The sequence below is a fragment of the Myotis nattereri genome, assembly GCF_964212035.1.
Source record: "Myotis nattereri genome assembly, chromosome: 4".
In the NCBI taxonomy this organism is placed as follows: Eukaryota; Metazoa; Chordata; class Mammalia; order Chiroptera; family Vespertilionidae; genus Myotis; species Myotis nattereri.
In genome coordinates, this window is record NC_138079.1 from 86,575,470 (window position 1) to 86,590,440 (window position 14,971).

The following is a 14,971-nucleotide window of genomic DNA, read 5'->3' on the forward strand; positions in this document are numbered from 1 at the left end:
TGACTTGTTTGTTGGTGATTTCTGGATGGATACCCCCAAGTTGTGTGGGTTTACTTTTAAGGGGTGGGGCCAGGTTAGGGTGAGGCCTCCTATTGCCTGAGGCCACTGGGAAATTGAAAAATCAGATCTGGCAAGTTGCCTGCTTCTTTGACAGGTCTCACCAACCAGTGATGAGTCCACCAGCTCCTCCTAAATTTAGTTTCAGGGGCTTGGCTATAAGACAAAATGCCTTCTCCATAGTTCTGATGACTTGAACTAAAAAAACATTATTTTCTGCCAATCATACAGTGAGCTGTAAGTTTCTGTGATCAAGGAAGTACTTTTTTATTATGGCCTTTATTCAGGAGCGGGTAGAGAGGTCCTGCCAAAGATCCACTCTGAGCACTTGTGAGTGGGCCAAGGCTTTGGGACCTAGGAGAGAAATTGCAATGTCAGAGCCAATCACGAGCACCATTGGAGAATGTCTCTTATTGCCCAAAGTGCCTGGGCCAACTGCGGCATAGGCTATGGCTGGAACAGAGGAACAGACACGGTGAGGAGTTAGGGCTACGATTCCGCAGTCTGACATGAATGAACTCCTTGGACAGAGAACATTTCCACCCATGTCCTTTTTGAGAGCCTGGATCTTGGCTTCTTCGGTTGCATCTTGGCCTGACTGGAAGGATGCCGTTCTTTGATTTAGACACATGCCATATGTTGTCATGTCACGTCCCTGTTCAGTAATCCTTGACATTGTGGCTTCCACTGCTGGAGGATCAAGTCTGAATCGTATAAACTGCCTTCAGAATACCTGCTGTTTCCATATCCTCACGCAGTCATTCCCTGAAACACCTATTTCTGTTTCTTGGTGGCACACTACACATGTTCTCTCCTCTGTTTCTGCACACGCTATTCATTTCATTTTGCTTAAAGCGATTTTCCCTTCCTCTCCTCTCTCCCTTCACAGGCTCTCACCTGGAAATTACATACTCATGTTTCCTGACCCAGATCAAATTTCATCTCCTCTGCAAAACCTTTGCGGGGCGGACCCCCTTCTACCTCCTTGCAGGGCAGAAATGAGCTCCCACAGCATCCTGAATAAACCTCCCTGCGACAGTTTTTTAGATGTATGCATACAAGAGCCACATTAAAATCGAGGGATAGGCGCTGCTTTCCATCTGCCATAAGCACTGAGACATATTTGTACTGTTCAGTTGCCTAGTTTCCTCCCTTGTGGCTCTTGCTAGTAGGCTAAAATATGTTTGGAATTAGGTAAAGTCACCATCCTCAGCAAGTTGAGCTGCTTCTCCAGTGATCTAATGTGGCATATTCACAATAGGCATAGGAGGTACCCTGGGAGGGGGCTCAGTCATCCTATAATTGTAGACTCTTCATTAAGTCATTGGAATTCCAGAACTGTATGCTCCATACAACGTCTTTATGCCACAAGTGACTAGGATTTTTTTCTATTTTGTGTAATAATGTACTTACAAATACTTATTGAACACAACTTCTGTGCTGGAACTATATCAGCCAGAGAGATGTGGTCCCTGACTCCATGGAACCTACAGGCTAGTGATGAGAAGGGTAAATGTTGGGGCCAAAGCCCATGGAAAGATTTATTATTAGGCTCTGCCTTGTGTATCCACAACCACTTCTGTACCAGCCCAAGATGTGAGAGTTGAGTCAAAATGGTGGGCTCCGAGTTAGCAGAAGACCTTACCTGTGGGGTTTTAGAAAAGAAGGCATTACCTGGAGGAAGGTTGAAAAGGATGAAAGCTACATGTTATTAACATATGTCTGAGGGATGATACAAAAGTGGCAGGGAGAATTCTACGGGACATTGCAAAAGCAATGGACATGGGATTTAAAGAGGATCAAAGTCTCCTTTCATGTCAATCTACTCCAGAGTAGAAGAAGTATGTCCTTGAGTTAGGAATTGGCCACAGAAGTTTGGGTTGTTTTGTAAATGGGTATTAGTGAATGAGACGGGATGCCTGGCGAGCTCAATGGGATGGTTCAGTTCCTTTATGAAATGCCCAGGCTTGGGCTCACCTCCTGTTTAGTATTTACTATCATTGTAAACAGCAGTTCCCACAACCTTAAGAAATTGGCATATAGCTGGAGCTAACTCGGTTTTCAAAGAAAATTACGGTCATTTTCTGTGTGAGTTTTGTATGCCCTTTGAAAACCACATGTTGACTAACAGGGAACGGCCTGCAATTGGGCGTGATTGGTTTTATGTTTATTATACAAGGCCGCCTCAGAATAGCTTCTGGGTAGAGAGGAAAGTTGGAGTCCATTTCGGTGGTAAGTATATTTGTTTTCTAGAATGGATAGCATGAGGTCGGGCTATGCCATCTTTCCCTCACACCTGCATTTGAAAAGGTAGAGTAGTTGTAATGTCTGTTTTGACTCAGAATTCCATCTCTGATTGTGCCCCAGAGTGCATGTGTGGGATGACTTGGGGTGTCTCTTGTTCATGCTAACTGATCTCATGCCCACTTGAAAATCCAAGAATTTGTGGTCAAGCATTGAAGTTTTCTTTTCTTTTGCAATATGGTTCTTCCGTCCATCTGTTAATCCAAACTGATGTGTTTTTCTGCGTTATATTTGCTCACTCTAAAAAAATAAGAACAGCAAATGTATAAAGAGGCAAGAAAAATGTTTTTATAATTTCACCACCTAGAGACAAAATGTCATTTCATGATTGTTTTAATTTGAAATTCTTTTATTACTAGCAGGGCTCCACCTAGTTTCATGTTTGTTATTTGTTTCTTTCATTCTCTGAATTGTGTGTTCTTGTTTTTATTTATCTAATTGTGTTCATCAGGTTTTCATTATCTTTTATGCTTTTGTAATTGCTGTAAAATTATTTTACAGTTTGTTGTTGTTTTTAAATTTTATTATTTTTGTGATCAGAGGCTTGCAATTATTATCAAACTATTGAAGATTCTTCAACATGCAGAGTAGTATGAATATTCACTTACATTTTTATTTCACTTTTCTTATACTTGGTGTTCTAAATTTAACTGTTTTACCCAGGAGTCCTCAAACTACGGCCCGCGGGCCACATGCAAATACAAATATTGTATTTGTTCCCGTTTTGTTTTTTTACTTCAAAATAAGATATGTGCAGTGTGCATAGGAATTTGTTCATAGTTTTTTTTTTTTTAAACTATAGTCCGGCCCTCCAACGGTCTGAGGGACAGTGAACTGGCCCCCTGTTTAAAAAGTTTGAGGACCCCTGGTTTTACCTATCTAAAATTTATTTTGAAGTGTGTTTGGAGGGGGGACCTCTTGTTATTATACCCAATAGAGAGACGGTGGTCCCAACATCATTTGTTGAATTATTCTTTCTTACTCTTTGTTTTGTGCAGCTCCTTGTTATCAATTCTCTAGCACATGGTCAGTTGTAAGTCAGCTTGTCCTTGATTAAATTTTATTAACTTATATTGGATTTTAGCATCATATAAGTCTCCAGGTTTTCTTAAACCCTGTTCCCCTTAGTAGTTTTGTTATTCTTATCTGTTTATTTTTTCAGGTCAATGTTGAAATCATTAGTCAAGTGCTAAAATTATTTCCTTAGAAATATTTTAAAAAGTAACATTTATAACATTCTTCAGTTATGAAAGTAGTGCATGTTTGGTGCAGAACCCTGGAAACCACAGTGAAATACAGATGAATAAACAGAATCCATCAAAAATATCTCCACTCAGATCCTCCTTGATAAATAATTTCTTTTCTCAGAGGCAAAAACAAAGGGCCTTGGAGTCAGGCACATGTGGTTTTAAAGTCTGGCTCTGCCTACCACTCACTTGCCTTTGGGCGAGGGACCCTGAGCCTCGCTTTTCTCAACTGCACAACGGGGTCCGTACATTATTGGCTCATTGTGAAAAGTAACAAGATGATGTCGACCTACACTCTAAGTTCTTGGCACAGTGAGCTGCTGCAATGGCTGGACTCACATAGGCAGGTGAGTTCTGTGGGGGTCACCTTTTCTCCACTCATCATCCGTCCTCATTTGGGACCAGAGGGCCAGCCCAATGGTGATGGCCAAGGTCATGAGAAGCCCTCTTGAGGCTCATGCTTAGATCTGGCACAAGCACTTCACCTTGTTCTATTGGTCGAAGCAAGTCATGCGTCTGAGCCCAGATCCAAGGTGTGGGGGAATAGATGTAGCCTCTTTAGTAAGAAAAACTTCCAAGTTGTGTGGCAAAGCATATGCATACCCGGAGGGGAAGGGTGGGGACATTAATGCATTTACCACACAGCATAAGCAGAGTCTTCTGAATCACACCAGCAGTTCAGGGAGGGAGAAGGCATTTTCTATCCAAGTGAGATCCCCAAGGCCAGGTTAGGACCCAACTGGGCCTGGAGGGGCTGGTGTGTGGGATTGGACTCAGAGTGGGGAGGGTCTGGCCTCGGGGAAGACTTCATGGGTGGCAGTAACATAATAAAAGCAACAACAATAACACCAAGGACAGAGCGGTGGCCCAGATGTGGGAATAAACAGAAGTATTTTCAGAGTCGGTGTGAGTAAAAAGGCGGGCTTGAATGGCCAATTTGGCTGGAACATTAAAAGGAAAAATAGCTCGTTGGGTAATACGTTTCTCATGGCTGTGCTGAAGTTACAGGATAACTGCCTTTGGAACCAAATTGAAGCCTCTGTGCAGGGGCTGGGCATGGGGAGGCGAGGTTGGCTGGGAACACAGTGTTTGTGGTCTTTAGTTTCTATGAAGAATCCTATTGACCAAATTTTGGATCTGCTGGGCCTTGGAATACAGCTATTTATTATTTCCAATTGGCATCATTTCCTAATGTATTTTTGTCCCTCCTGCAGCGGTGGGGGCTGTCCCCTCTCATTCGACTCACCTTAAAAGGTTCTCAGATAAACACAGCATATGAATACTTAGGCACATTTCCTGGGCCAGAAGTCTACTGAGGCTGTCTTAGTTCTGGCCTGAAACTGTCTGCATTCATTTACCTTTAATTGTTTGCAGAAATCCTGTCCCTGAGCCATTGCTTAATAAAACTCTAGAGTTTTTCTTTCTTTTATTCTGCTTTCCTCAGCTGAATACAGGAAGATAAGCTACCTCCTACCTGGACAGATTCATCTACAGAGCTGAGAGTCTGAGGCTGCCCCTGCTCCTGCCCCGTTTGTATGTGTCCTCACTTCCCTTTTAGAGAAAGCAGTGTGCACAGAGCAGGGAACTCTGGGCAGAACTGGGGGTTAGAGAAGGTGAACCAACCCCTTGCACTTAGAAAACCTTCTGAAGACAGAGAGAGACAGGTAGGGTTTTTGCCCCTGATACCACCTCCTACTATACCTTGAAACTGGCATAAGCTGCCACCTGGCCAAGGAGAGCTGAGTCTCATGGTTTTTCTGGCGAATGGCAATTGCCTTGTCCTTGGAAAAGCAACTCTTTTCAACTCAGAGAAAGTGGCTTCCCAGGAGGCCGTGAGCCAGTAGGTAATTGGTCCAAAACCAAAAAATTGGTTGGAGAGTAATTCAAAGTAAACCTTTATAGGAACCAAGCTGGCAAGTGGGGAGCATAGAGCTTTGTGAGCCTATGGTGCTCAAAAACAGGGCCTGGGCACTGGGCTTGACCAGGGGCTGCAAACTGACCATGGTGCTCTGAGCCATGTGGCCTGGGTTCATCCCCTCCTGCCGTGCTCCTGTGAGAAGCCAAGGAAAGGTATGCACTTTTGCCCCAGAAAAAACACCAAAAACCAAGCACTCCTGTACTCACAACATCTTGCATTTAATTTCTGAGCGTTTTCCTGGAGCTCTGTGCTCCCCAGGATAGCCATGCCATACACAGAGCAGGCTGAGTCTTGATTCATGAAAATGGCCCCAGGTAGCTCAGTTGGTTAGAGCTGGTTAGAGCATCATCCTGGTACCCCCAAGGTTACAAGTTTGATTCCCAGTCAGGGCACATATAAAAATCAACCAATGAATATATAAATAAGTGGAACAACAAATCCATCTTCCTTCCTTCCTTCCTTCCTTCCTTCCTTCCTTCCTTCCTTCCTTCCTCTCTCTCTCTCTCTCTCTCTCTCTCTCTCTCTCTCTCTCTCTCTCTAATTCTCCCTCCCTCCTTCTTTCTCCCTCTTTTATCTCCCCCTTCCTCTCTCTAAAATCAAGAAATAAGAAATTAAAATGAGAGGACAGTGGCCCTGTGCCGCTGGTGTGCAGACAGGACACAGGGCTTTGAATGCCGGAGCAGGCAGTTGGTCCCGGAGACCGCGCTCTGTGGGAACCCAGCTAACGAGGCATGCTGCTCCTTCAACCAGAGGAAATGAAGCCATTCGGCAAAGTGTGCATTTTCTCTAATAATGAGAGGTCTAAAACAGGGGCCGCGTACATCTCAGGTATTCAGCCCCACATCTTGTTTTGCATGGTTCGCTGTGGCTAAAAATGATACCACTCTTTCCTAGGATTATAGGAAAGGCTTGATGCGGAGGAAGGGAAAAAAAGGAGTGTTGAGCTGGTTAATGCACTTGACCCAAGCAGCTTTCAGAATCTGAGGACTGATTAGTAAATCCAGGGAGACAGCAGGCAGCTGTGTTCAGGATGGTATCTTTTAAGTGTTGAGGTATCATCATCGGTGTCATAATTGAGGGAGGAGATAAGTGATGCCTTTGATCACAAGAAGCGCAAAGGGAATACATGGGGAAGATAGAATGGTTTTCATTCGTTCATTCCGTAACCATTTATCTGCCTGGAAGTGAGCTGGGGAAAGAAGAAGAAAATAGCTGCCCTGCAGTGGGAGAGGACAGCGGGAAGAGGGCCCAGATGGCCATGTGCTGAGGGAAAGAAAGTAACCGAGAGAGGGGCTAGACTCCCAGCTTGGGCTTTGGGGAGGTGCCTGGAGCTGGGGCTGGAGGGAGGAGGGTGTGTCAGGCAGAAGGAAGGGCCCTTCAGGCTGAGAGGGAAGTGTGTGAATGGGAGGCAGCATTCCCACTTCTGGGGAATACAGGGTACGGTGGCTGGAGGAAGGTGGTGTAGAGATGAGGTTGGAGAGATAAGCCTGGGCTCAACGTGGGTGCCAGGCAAAGGAATCTGAGCCAAATTCCACACCCTAAGGAGCAGCAAAGAGGTAGTGTGAGGAGTGACATGAGCACATTTGCGTTTTAGGAAGCTCCTTCCTGCGGCAACGCGGTGGTTAGAATGGGGCTTAGCTGCCGAGGGGCAGGCTGGAGGCAAGGGACCAGTTATACCTTTGGGTGTCACGCAGTAGGGAATTGATGAGTGGAGCTAAGGCAGTAGAGATGGGGGCAATGGGCTGAGTGTCATAAGATACCCTCACGGTGGCAGAATCTCCAGGATCTGGTGAGTTATGCACGCGTTGAGCTATTAAGATACGTTGACTAGATCATGATTTTAATTTGACTCCTGAAGAGAAAAGGGAATGCCCTTGAATGAAGACAGGAAGGTACAGAGGGGGCAGATGTCAGTTTTAGGCATACTGAATTTGGGAGGCTGGGAAGACACCCAAGTGGAGATTGTGATTAAGGCCATGGGAAAGGGACTTCTTTTATTTACTTGGGAGAGACTTGGGTTCCCTCCTGGACAAACAGTGGAGGGAGAGGGAAGATGGAGAGGGAAGATAGAGGTGAGAGAGTGGTGGGCAAACCAGGGCCCTGAGGTGGGAGGAGGCTGCGGAGTCCACAGTACAGATGTGGGGTGAGCTCTGACCTCCTGACCCTGCTTCCTTCAAGGCTGAGTTCAGAGGTCAGCCAAGGAAGAGCGTGGCCATTGGCTAGGGAACAGGTGTGCCAGTTCCGGAAGTGCAGGGGAGGTGGCACAGGGGGACATTCCAGGATTGCTGTCGTAGAGAAAGCTCACTCAGAGTTTACAAGGTAGACACTCAGGGACCGGGACCGTCCACTTTGAAGTGGGTGTGCTGTTGTCTGGAGGTGATGGTGATGGTGAGGCCCTTTCAGAAGGAGTCTTCGCCTCCCATGTTTGCCGCAGCAGTGGGAGGAGTGGCGGTGAACATGTGCCCCCCCGTGTCTGTCACAGTTATCAGTAGTTTTCTCATTAGAGCACGGCTGCCCTTGGGGAGGCCAGGCAGTGTTTTCTGACTCGAACTGCCTATTCTTTGTAGACTCCCTGAACGTTCCTCCCTCTCATTTCAGTCCATGTTGCCTCTCGGCGCCTGGCAAGCGGCTGGGCCCTGCGAGCACAGGCGCCGTGAGCTGCGGAATCTTTATGTGTGGGTCTTTATGACCTTATGTCTGTCTGTGAAGCATTTTGAAAAAGGAAGATCAGTCTCGTAGGACTTTGCAGAGCTTGATGTGAGTCCGAGGTTCCAACATCAGGCTCTTTACTGCTCCATCTCTAAACAAACTTAGACAGATTTCTTCTGGAAGGCCCTGGAAGAGAAAAATAAGGGGACCCTAGTGCCTCTGTGTGCTTAGAAGAGCTCTAATTGCCCGCCCCTCCCTCTGTTCTTGACTGTGCAAGTTTGATCCATTGATCCATCTTTCAAATCCAGCTCACAGCTCATCTTCCCTGCCCTCCTGGTCCCACTCAGCTCATCCATCACTCCAGTGGAGGTACAGCCATCGGGCACTTAGCATCCACTGCGTTGCATTACAAATGGCCTCGTTAGAGTCCTGGGTGTGCTTCGGCTGTCAAAACCCAGGACTCCCACTTACTGACAGCAGGTTAGAGCTTAGGCGGTGCTCGGTGAGTGGTCCCTTCACTAGGGTGGGGCAGCGGGTGGGCAGAAACTGAGGGAATTATTGCACCCAGGAGCCAGATACTCTGCACATTAGCCCCACAGTGATGGGCCATGTGAGAGCAAGTGACGTGGAGATACCAGGCAGGCCCTGGCAGGGGAGCCCTCACTTTAGATGGGACCTGAGGGACTGATGGGCAGGAATGGGAGCAGGAACAGAACTGGAGCCTGAGTCCAGGCCTGTGTGCACCTGCTGTGAACCAGCCCCACCCAGCCATCCAGAGAACACACACAGGTGCACCCTCCACATTCAGCCCCAACGGTCCTGGAGCTCTCTGACCCTGGGGTCCTTCAGTTTAGAGGCTTCTGATAATACCCTGGTGCACCACCCAAGGTGGTACCTGCCCAAATTCATAGCCAGAATACTAGGATCTGTGCCCACGTTCCCACCGGCCTTATTAATCCCAGGTTTTGGGGACTGCTTTCTGCTCACCCAAATCCAACTTGAATGGAATTTTCCTGGTCTGTACTCTTTTGGCCCTCAGCAGGCTATAGGCACGGTGCCACTGTCCACAGAGGGCTGTCTCCTGGTCAGGGCTTTTAGGGCAGGATAAGGGAGCTGAGGCTTACATTGACTGAACAACTTAGCCAAGGTCCCAGCTAGGAAGAGGCTGGGCTAGAAATTTTGTGGGAGGTGTCTGCTGCAGTTACCACATTTTGCCTTGGTCTGGCAAGAGCATTGGAAGAGTCTAAAATTCAGATGATGAAGTTCACATCTTAGCATTCTTGTTGAAGATTGCTGTGTGAGTTAGGGGAAATGACTTCACCTCTCTGGGCCCCAGTTTCCTCATCTGTAAAATACTGCCTACTGTGAGTATTAAATGAGGTAGTACAGGACATAGGAGCTCCCAGCAGTTTCAGGCATGTAGGTTGCTGTGTGTATGTTGGTTATTATCATCATCATTATCTATAATCTCCTGGGTCTCCTGGACTACATTGCATCTAATTTTTTTTTACACCAATGGGGGTATTTGGGGTCATCTTTTCGATTCCAGATAGCAAACTGGGCCACAGTGCATCTTGATACCTCTAATCTGTAACATATTAGGTCATATAAGTTGTTTCCTTAAAAGGTGATCATAGACAGGGGTCTGCTTATGAGAAGGTGCGGCCAACTCTTTGGGCTTTGATTTCTTCCTTGCTAGAGGCCTTGGCCCCTGACCTTCTTTCAATGCAACTGTGATTCTCTCTGGTGGGTTCCCAGTGGAGGTTGGGTCTCCCGGCTCTCCTCTCCTTATTCACTATCAGTGAAGTAAGAGGTGACACTTTTGGCATTAAGTGAAGTCAATGCCAAGGGCTTCGGGGTGATTGGAAATGAGGAAGGGGGAAACAGGGGTCACTGAGGTGAGTTACAAGGAAGCATCTCAGGCATATGGACAGCCGGACAGGCAGTCAGGCGGACAGATGTGAGGCGTCTAAGAGACCTCATTTGGTTAGTTGATTGCTTTCTTTTCTCTACAAGAACAGCTTCACAAGAATCTTCCTCGTGAGGCTGTGAGAACGGAGCCTGGTCTTGAATTTCTCTGCAGCCCCTTCCTGCCTGGAGCACTGACTGACGTTGATCCAGACCATCTTTGTTCAGACAAAGGATTGTTTAATGCTTGCTGACTAGTTATTGAAAGGAAATTTGTGATTTCTGGGACCCAGACCTGAGTCTGTTTTGCTAGAGGAAGTGCACAACATGCGTATACACACACACGCACACACACACACACACACGCATACCTGCTATAGATTTTGAGGTTATTTTGTTGTTTCTGCTGTGTGTCATCTCTCCTTACTCCCTGCGTGTCTTTCAGTCTGGGACCTGTTCTTTTATCCTCACACACTCCCAGGTTACTCTTACGTACCTGGATTTTGCAGTGGGAAACGTCCGATTCTGTATGTTCTGTATGTTCCATTGTGTAGAGATGGGGCTAGAAGCCAAGCTGAGCTGCCTGCTGCCTTCCCCAGGTTGACCTGCCCAGTCTTCTTGGCGCTGGCCACCCCTGGGATCACCCAGAGAGCACCATGTGCATCTCTGTGGCTCTGAGCACCTTCCCCCCTCAGCTCTGCAGGAACTTGGGAATGAGGGGAGGGGCTTCTATCATTTCAGCCTTGGTCTGCAGGGTATGGGGTACCAGATCTGCTGCCCTAGGGTCATCAGGCCACAGCAACAATTGTGTTAGCACCAACTCCTAGGTGCAGGAGCTCTGTATATTCTCTTCCTCTGTGCAATCTCTAGTATTTCTGTGGCTGAGAGCCTCTCTCTTTCTTTGTACCATTCACCCTTAATCTCTCTCCCACTCTCATCTTCTGTCCTGTCCAGCATTGGACGTCTGATTGGAAGTAACATATATATAAATATATCTGTCGATGCTACTCCTTATAGAGAATGATTAAAACTTTAGTTGCCCATCTCCCCAGCATATTCCATACATCTTCCATGTCTCAGGCAGTAAGCCAGGTTAGAGAGAGATTTTTTTAAGGCAAAGTCTATCACCCTGGAGTTGAAAGACCAACAAAAATAATGCTGATTTTCTTAATAATGACTGTATTCCTATTTTCTGCCTGTGGTGAGACCCTGAGGATGTCTGCACAGGAGAGGTGAATGGTTGTAAGCCAGGCGAGGTTAGAGACCTGGGCTTGTTGAGAAGGAGAGTCGTGGGTGGGTTCTGCAGAAACAGCCTGGCTGAGTGAAAACTCTGGAAGCTTGGCCAGTGGTGATTAGGAATGTGTAAGATGGAACAGAGGAGCAGAAGGGAGGATGGTGGGGCCAACCAGACAGACTGAGTCTTTTCATTAGAAGTTACACCAAATTTTCACAGGGCTCTCAAAGGCTGGTCTCCCTTGATCCACGCAGAGCTAGCTATGGTGAGGATTTTTCTGACAGTTTAAAGATGAAGAAGCATGAGCTATGTGCCCAGGGCAACGTGTCCAATGTGTGGCAGAGCACTTCTCACTTCTGAAAATCCTGCAGGATTTACTGAATGGCCACCTTGACTCATGAAGAGGCAAGGATCAGCCCCCTTCCCATCCCCCCTTGTACTCCTCCCGTTCCCCTGAGGCTCCCATGTTTCTCATTTCACCAAGGGGCCCTGCCTGCTCTGGCCAAGAGGCCTGATTCCCAACTCAGGCTTGACTACAGTGCGACTCCATGGTCTGTGGGTGCAGAAGACGGTGCTGGTACAGTGCACTCTGGCCTTTTTGCTTCTTAATTTCAAGGGCCAGAAGCTGTTGAAAACAAAGGAGCAAAGAAACCAGCCCCAGGAATGAGTGCTCAGAGTAGGGGCGTGAGGAAGGTGTGTGTGCTCACATGTATGGGCGGTGAGTAATGGGCTGAGGAGGAGCAGCTGACAGCCTGCCAGGCTCAGGACGGCTGCCAGGGGGCTCTGAGGGACCTTCCCGGTGCCCTCCTCTCTCGGATCACCACACAGTAAATGAGATGATTCCCGCAGACTGCCCAGGAGCCCGTCAATATCCATTCTAATCTCCCTGGCAGCCCCAGAGGTGAATTTACAGCGATGTGGTAAAAATGAGGCTGCATGATCAATGCATCTCTGGACGGTCTCTTCCAGGAGACACAAATGTATATTGCAACAAAACTTTATTTTCTCCCGAAAATTGCCTACATGATTAATATGGCCCGACACAGGCCAAGCTGTTCAGCATAAAAAACAGCCACATTTCTTGCTCCATCTTCCTGCTTCGCAAACTCCATTCCTTCCTCTCGTGGCATGTGTTTTGCTCTCACACTTTGTGCTCTACAGGGGAAGGGGAATGTGAGATCTGGATTCCAGTCTACGTTGTTTCTTCTTGGTATTTCCAGTGTGGCTCAGACTAAGCGTGGAACCCAATGCCCGGTGTGTGGGTGCTCCTGGGACTGAGCCACGCAGAGCACGTTCTCTGGGCATTCCACCATCTCTAACGTCACCAGCTCTCTGCCCCCGAGTCCAGCCTGGATGAAAAGGACTCTCCCCTTGCGCCCTGTCTTTGGGATGGGGGAGTGGCTAGATCATAGGAGGGAGGACCTCTGAGGCAGGTGGTACCACTTCCTGTCTTCACGGAGGTTTTAGGAAGAAGAGATGGGGTGTGTCAGGCAGCACCCTCCTACCTACACAGGCTGAGGACCCGCTTCCTTGATTATGATTATTTGCATGTGTGTTTTATGTCTCCTGGAGTGTAAGCTCCGTGAGAGCAGGGGTCTCCTGTAGATCTCTTAGTATGGGTTCCCCAGACACTGACCCTGAGACAAAGAGGTGAGTGCATTAGTCTATTTGGGAAGTAGAGAGGGGACTGGGGATATAGGACTGGGAAGGGAAGGCATCCCCAAAGGGGGTGTCATGCAGATTGTTACGGTGTGTGACAGGAACTTCATCTCAGGAGGACCCTGGGAGCCAGTGTAAAACCCACCCCTCAGAGTCAACCTGCTCCAGAGCTGAGGAAGTCGGGTGTTTATGCATCAACCCCCAGCATCTCTGGATGAGAGCTGCTGGGGGTGGGTAACTGCTTAGGTGGCATCGTAACAGGTGAGCCCCAGACAAGGAAGTGCAGGTGCCTGGAGTGGACAGTTGGACAGGTGGGCACTGACGAAACCAGGGGGTACATGTGGGCACAGTAGCCTGTGGTCTGGCAGATGTGTGCCCAAGACTGGTGCTTCCCATTCGTACAGGGTGGTGAATTCGGGATAAATGGGGCTGGATCCCTTAACCCTCTCCTCCTTAGGAACTATTCTCAGCTCTTAACCAAGAGAACCAATTGGTACAGGGAACCAATGGTTCACGCCTCGAGAGGACGTGTACGAGGATTGGGCGGACGTCCTTACTGTGCCCAGCACAGCATGTGTGTCCCTCCTTCCTGACGTGGCTCTCCCTGCTCTCCTCCCCAGGTGTAAGGAGCTGAAGTACTCCAAGGAGCTGCCCCAGATCTCCATCATTTTTATCTTTGTGAACGAGGCCCTGTCGGTGATCCTGCGGTCGGTCCACAGCGCGGTCAACCACACGCCCACACACCTGCTGAAGGAGATCATCCTGGTGGACGACAACAGCGACGAAGGTATGGGGTGGCCGGCCCGGGGGTTCCTTAGAGAGGAAGAAGCAAACTCACAATCTCAGCAGGGGAAATGCCCTTCATTCCAGTACCAGCCCAAGTGTCTCTGTCTTCTGTTCCTGGGGCGTATCCAGGGAACGGGGGAAGTTTGGAGGAGGAAGTCCAGGCAAACACTGGTTCACTAGTCCATGAGTCCTCTAGGGCTCTGAGAGTAAGCGACTGGTGATGTATCTAGACCAGCCGTGGGCAAACTACGGCCCGCGGGCCGGATCCGGCCCGTTTGAAATGAATAAAACTAAAAAAAAAAAAAAGACCGTACCCTTTTATGTAATGATGTTTACTTTGAATTTATATTAGTTCACACAAACACTCCATCCATGCTTTTGTTCCGGCCCTCCGGTCCAGCTTAAGAACCCATTGTGGCCCTCGAGTCAAAAAGTTTGCCCACCCCTGATCTAGACTAACCTTAATTTCCCCTCTTCTTATTAATAAAGGAATTAATAATTCGAAGGGCTGAATTCCTCCACACACCCCCTTTCCCAGGAGGCGAGAGAACAGGGAAATTCTGTCCTGTGATGGGAAGTCCTCCCACCTCAGAATTTCCCTCTGGGCCACTGTGCCCACAATGACCGTGGATAGAAATGAGCAGAGCTTGCAGGCCTTTCGGAGTTGAGCTCTGTTGGGAATGGTGGCTTAGTTGAAAAACATAAAACAAGCAAATACTGGACGGCAGCAGCAGAAGTTCTTTGAGGTCCTTGGAGATGAGAACCTGGTGCTGAGGTGGTGGGGGGTTGGTTTGGCTCATTGTGCCTTTGTGTTGGCGCGAAGCCTGCAGAATCCACTGTGCTCACTGCAGGGAGAGAACCCACAGCAGGTGACAGACAGAAAGCCAGCCAGGAGGCTTATCTTCTGAGCAACTGTAGGATTAAGGGGCAGCTGAACACTTTGCTCTCAGCACACTGAGTACAGACGGGTCATCCTATGAGCTCCTGGTTGGGAGAGGCAGGATGAGCCACAGGCTCTGTTTGAAACCTCATTATCTTGGGGCGCTCCGGGTGACCCTATCACATTTGATTGGTTCAAGGGCTAAAGTCCCCCTGCCCCTTCTGAACCGGCATTATAGCACTGTGCCCTCAGGGCACTACTCTTTGGTGGGGGGTCCTCTAGATTTGGAGGACAGATGGGTCATTTGCTGAATTTTTCACATCCCTATT

At 48.1% G+C, this 14,971-nt stretch overlaps 1 protein-coding gene across 5 annotated transcripts in view; it reads left to right on the forward strand.

Annotated features, from left to right (window-relative positions):
- GALNT17 (polypeptide N-acetylgalactosaminyltransferase 17) overlaps positions 1–14,971 on the forward strand; it is a 421,721-nt gene that overhangs the window by 191,250 nt on the left and 215,500 nt on the right. For all 5 annotated transcript variants that reach the window (XM_081090567.1, XM_081090568.1, XM_081090571.1 and 2 more), the window contains exon 3: positions 13,597–13,763. In XM_081090567.1, coding sequence (XP_080946693.1) covers positions 13,597–13,763 — 167 coding nt within the window. The remainder of the gene's footprint in view (positions 1–13,596; positions 13,764–14,971) is intronic.